Consider the following 5,703-nt stretch of genomic DNA (forward strand, 5'->3'; position numbering starts at 1 on the left):
TAATAAAAGTGAGAGTTGTTAAGCTTTTTATCATCCTGACGTCTAGCCTTAAAATTTTCTTTTTCAAAGTGGATCTTAATCCAAGCCTCTATTTTTAATAACAAACCCAGCCTGCTAATATCAAACGCGTCCAAGCCGTGGTTCCACCAAAGTCGGTTGGGCTAAAAGGACTTCTAATCCGTTTCGTAAAATAGCCAAAATACCCTTAATATCATCTCGTATTTTCCACGCGCGCCTTCTCACCCCGTCTCTGTAATTTCGGAGTCGAAACCAAGAACCAGAAGCAATGGCTTCTGCAAATTCGGGTCGGATCTTCGCCTCCATTCTCTGGCTTTTTTTCCTCTCGCTCCCGCTTTCATCCGCCGTCGAACCCTCCAATGAGCATTCCTTAGGTACTTTCTTTTCAATTCCCCATCAAATTTTACTGTGATTACAAAATCCAGCTTAACGAAGTTATAAAATCTAGGGTTTTAAGTAAGATAAACAGTAATTTGAATCCCAAAACTGTTTTTTTGTTTGATGTGTTGGGCTTCTGAGAATACCGAGGGAAAATTTGAATCTTTTGCTACGAATTGATCAAGGATTCGAAAACCCAATTTATATATATATATATATGAAGTGAATGGGAGTAGATTTCTGCGTTAGGTTTCTTAATTTTTCTGAAGAAGTAAGATTGTGGGAAATTTCAAATTTTGATTTGGAGTGGGATATTCTTTGATTATATCAAATTATTTTTTTCTGATACAACTACTACATTATAGGTTTTGGATGTATTAGAATGGGTTTTTCTTTTGGGAACAAAAATGTGCCTCCAAGAACACAGCTTTTCGGAACGTTTTGTTAAGGTTGAAAATGGCCATTTAGATTAGTTTGAAGTGTAGGCAGATAGAAATGGCTTATTTCATGTTTATGATTTTGAGTTCTAGAATTCTGTTACTCATGATTATTCTTTTGGTATTGCAGTTATTTCCGAGTCGGATAGGTTACAATTATCTCATGGCGCGCTAGTAAAAAATTCTCCTGGCTCCAAGCCTGGCGTTTCAGTGCTGTGTGAAAGAGTTCATATCCGTGGACTGTCAAGGCTTAAAAATATTGGGAAGTTTGCCAACACGGTGAAGGTGAAGGTATCAGGAACAAATTCAAGCACTCATATACCGACCTTTGAGGTTTGTTTCCACAGGTGAGTCATCAATATTATGGGCCATGTGAGTTTTTAATACAACTCCCCTGTCAGACACTCTGCATACAGAACTTAATTAACTGAATGGGAAGAAACTAATTATTGTGCGATATCATATTACCAGTGTCTCTGAGATATCTTTTCCATTGCTTTGACGTTATTTATGTGTGGAATGATGAATTTTTTCTTTCTTTGCAGAAATACATCTCTTGGGCTAGGGATGTGCCCTCAAAGCCGTTGGCAGAAGGTTCCCAAGGGCTCCTGGTCAAGGTCCATGTCACCTTTTGAGCACCAACTCTTAGATATACGAACATATGGTTCACCCTTAGAGAGCTTGGAGGTGTCCATTGAAGAAGGTAATATTCCTGAGTCTAATGTGCACATGATTTTACGTTGTACTCTAATCCATTTAGTGACCAGTTGATTAATGTGTTCTTTGTTTTGCAGAATTTGTTAAATATCGCGTGACGTTTTTGATATTGGGCATAATCATGATGAGCTTGGCGTCCCTCCTGAGCAATTCATTAGTATTTTATTACGGCAGTGGAATGGCAATTGGGGTGGTCCTTGTAATATTGATTGTACTTTTTCAGGTAAAATAGTTGCCATACTGCTGTAATCCTTTTTCTTGATAAGATTGCTGAATGTCCATTGTCCAATGAAGTCCTTACACCATCCAAGATATGACCGAGTATGATGTTTTAATTTTTGTGGTTGTGTACAGGGGATGAAGCTTCTTCCAACCGGTCGGAAGAATTCTCTTGCAATTTTTGTGTACTCATCTGTGGTATGTACCAAAGCTCAGTTAATTTACCTTTCTACACTTTTCGTTTACATGATAATGATTGATGTAATTCTCACACTTTATCAGGTTGGTTTGGGATCTTTTCTCCTTAGCTACCTACCTGGGTTATTGCGTACAGTACTCATAGAGATTGGAATCAGCGAAGATATGTATAATCCTGTAAGTTATCTTGAATTATTCTTTTAGTTGCCTAACTATCTTCACCATAAAGAAAAATGCCTTCCTCTTTTTCCATCCAGATTTTTTTATTGCATGTATCGTCATGTTTGGCCGGTGACCTTTATTTTAGATAAAATCATCCATGTTTTTTGTTTTCTAGTTGCAAGATGTTACCGTGTTTATCTTTTGGTATTGTTGCTGAAATCTAGCAGGTTTACTCAGCCCGATATAGTTATAACTATTAAGTTATTTAAACAACGATAACAATTATGGGGCATATAGCGACATCATTTGATTACTCAGTGAAAGCTTCCCTTAGAGTTGTGTTTTCATTAAAAATTATGTTATAGGTATTTCAAGTGATATGCATGGAATAATCAATTTATAGCCATCTATTAGGGGGAACAAATTTTCCTTGTATCGCATTGACGTCAGCATATAGTTGAATGCTTTGATGAAATACGAACCGGTAAACATCTTTTATATCAAACATCTCTTTCAAATAAAATATGCTCTCTAATATGCATTTCATTATTTTCTTTTGGGTTTTGATGTACTCTGTATTCTCTTTCAGGTAAGATCTGCTTATAATTCTGCACTACATTTCTCTTACCATCTTGGATTTTAGTTTTATTCAGGTGTGTACTAACTACTAATTGGTGCCAGAATCAGAATTCAAGTTTTTAATGGCATGTAATACCTTAGAGGCTTACAAGCACACACTTGGTTTTTATGCCATATTCTGATAATAGTTATTCTTGTTCTAGTCTTTGTTACGTTATGGTTTTCATCTTGCATCAAGTTGTCAGTCCGTTAGGCATGTAATAGTTGATAGATCATAATGATATTGATCTATTCTCAAGATATTCATCAAGTCACACCTTCATTCTTTAGGCTAGTTATTGTTCTAGTGGCTTGTATTATATAGAGGTTTTATGTTTTGTAAGTTGGAATTAATGCTTCTCCTTCTTTTGGGCGGAAATAGTTTACAAGTAGACTTCACATTCTTCATTCTTTAAGATACCCTGAAATTGACCTTTTTATTATTATTTAAGTCATTGCTGCACCTTATTTTACTTTTATTGCGACCTGTATGCTTAATGATTGCAGAGTTAACTGTTGGTAATACTGGGGAAATTCTCTCATAATTTGCAGTTGGCTATATTTCTTCTGGCTTTTCTTTTTCTGGCTGGAGCATGGTTGGGCTTCTGGGCAGTTCACAAACTCATCCTTACAGAAGATGGATCAATCGATATAATGACATCTCAGTTTGTTAATTGTTCCATCAAAATTCTGGGTGCTACTGTGATTTTTCAGGTACGTTAGATAAGTATACATTTCAAATTTTGTCTATCAAAGTTTCACTAATGGTGCTTATATATATCTCATTATCTGAAAAGGGATTTTATGTATCCTTTGCATTCAGAGTTCTGTCGATCACCTACTGGCAACAGAAGCTATAGTATTTGGATTCGTCATCTCTGCTATACTAAAGAAAATCTTTAGATGGAGATTCCTTCGTCGCGTGTGCAAGATTATGTCTTTCCAATTCTGGAGCTTAGTCATGGCCTTCCAGTATCTGCCAACATTTCCTTCGTCGATATCTACCGTGTAAGTAACCACCATAATATTCCTCAGTCGGCAATACAAGTAAACAGTAAATACTGAACAACTTTTTTTCTAATACAGCAATGTATTTTTATAATTGAAGTGTGTTACATAGGAGTCATCTCCAAATGTCAATAGTTGCTTAAATTGCGAGTAGTTGTGTTGTGTGCGTGTGAAAAACACAAATGTCAAATGGTTACTCAGTTTCTCACTATTCTGGTAATCAAAGGGACAATGTGATTTGTTATTCTTATGCATGCTGGTACATTGGTAATGGTTTTTTGGAGTCCTAGTAACATGTATTAGATGATGTGCAGTATAGCATGTATGTTTCTTAACTTTCTTTGATTTTTGCCATGGGTTTTGGGTTTTGTCATTCATGACATATATGGAATGTTCCTGCAGGAAATCGCTGAAAACACCCAAAAAGAACCGCCGCAGATTGGAAATTCCTGATTCTCCGCCTTCTCCACCTTCAGATGCATGGTTATTTCCTTCTACCTTCCACACCACACCTGAAAGGAGAAAATACTCAAAAGAAGAGTGGGACGCATTCACCAGAGAGACAACAACAAATGCCTTGCAGGAACTTGCTTCTTCTCCTGAGTATCACAGATGGTGCTCCTCAAATGTAGAAAGAATCAGTGTCACTCCCCGGAGCACTAGAAAAGTTGCTGATCAACCGCGCCACTGGTGGCTCCTTTGGTTGTGGTAAACAAGCAGCTTACAACACCTCCTTTGCGAAGTCAACATGGGCATGGCACATGCAAGAAAAGGCTGCCGTATTTCAAAGTTGAGTTGGAAGAAAATAAAGATGTGTTGAACGGATCTGTAAAATTTGTGGTCTGGACTCTAGAGAGTAGCAGGAACGGTTGCAATGTTGTAAAATTCATAGTTGTGCGCAGTTGATGTTTTTTGAGCAACCGGAATGGAAATTCTGATTTCATTTTGTTCTAAAAGGAGATTCAGATAGCCGGTAAAAAGAAACAGTTTCTCCCTTAAGAACGGGGTCATGTGAACTTTGTAAGCTGTTGTTTATGGTGGATGTCAGGTTCCCATTCAGTTCTACGTGATGAAATAGGGTGCAAGGGTCGAATCACAAAAAAATCTGGAAATACATCGATGACTTGTAATAGAACTTATACTTGATAGAAATATTAGTATCATATAGAGTCAACGAACAATCAAATACCCCTTCACTTTCTCTTCCCCTCTCTTTTCAACTTTGAGATGTATAGGTAACTATTTCATTTTTAGTTTTTTGTTTTTTGTGTTGGAGAAAGAAGAGATGGAAGAAGGGTCGTAGGAGGGAGGGGTAAAACACAAAGAAAAATAGAATGAAAACAAAACCTTCAAAGTGAGAATTACATTAATGGTTTATGATGTTTTCAACCAAAAAAAAAAAAGACAAGAAAGAAAAGAAAACTAGAAAGAAAAAAGAAAAAAAATCTGTGAATACCAATACCCTGTTGCAATCCTATTAGATTAAGAATGTGATTGTGTAATTCCCTTTAGTAGTTAATATTCCGTTAGAGTTGTAATTCTAAAAGGGTAAGGAATTAACATTCCCTACACTATAAATAAAGGCACAATCAAGACCAAAGAAAGCCAAAGCATATCTTCCCTTTCGCGGGGTGAGATAACACACACCTCACAATTACACATCTCTCTCTTTCTCTCTACTATTGCCGCACTCCTCTCTCTATGGCCTTCATAATTGTTTAGTGATGCGAGATTTATACGCACACAAATTAAACCCTCTTTTTGACAATTGTAGTAAGTATGTAAGTAGGGATCGTTCAGGACCGGGGATTAGGAGGGATTGTTAATCACTTGGATTTCACTCAAAAACGTAAAAACACAATATAAAACACTATACTAGACTCAAAGAATGCAAAACTAAACTTTAAAACACTAAAACAAATCAAAAGACTTAAACATCACCCAAAAC

At 36.5% G+C, this 5,703-nt stretch overlaps 1 protein-coding gene across 1 annotated transcript; it reads left to right on the forward strand.

The window, feature by feature from the left end:
* The first annotated feature begins 209 nt into the window (after positions 1 to 209).
* Positions 210 to 4,956, forward strand: LOC103945763 (nuclear envelope integral membrane protein 1). The gene is made up of 9 exons (XM_009356355.3): positions 210 to 392; positions 964 to 1,180; positions 1,379 to 1,536; positions 1,628 to 1,773; positions 1,905 to 1,967; positions 2,052 to 2,144; positions 3,300 to 3,461; positions 3,571 to 3,755; positions 4,158 to 4,956. The coding sequence occupies exons 1-9, from the start codon at positions 287 to 289 to the stop codon at positions 4,465 to 4,467; spliced, it is 1,440 nt and encodes a 479-aa protein (XP_009354630.2). The 5' UTR covers positions 210 to 286; the 3' UTR covers positions 4,468 to 4,956.
* Positions 4,957 to 5,703: the final 747 nt, after the last annotated feature.

The sequence above is a fragment of a genome, unplaced genomic scaffold, assembly GCF_019419815.1.
Source record: "Pyrus x bretschneideri cultivar Hongxiangsu unplaced genomic scaffold, Pyrus_bretschneideri_v1 Contig18, whole genome shotgun sequence".
Taxonomy (NCBI): domain Eukaryota; kingdom Viridiplantae; phylum Streptophyta; class Magnoliopsida; order Rosales; family Rosaceae; genus Pyrus; species Pyrus x bretschneideri.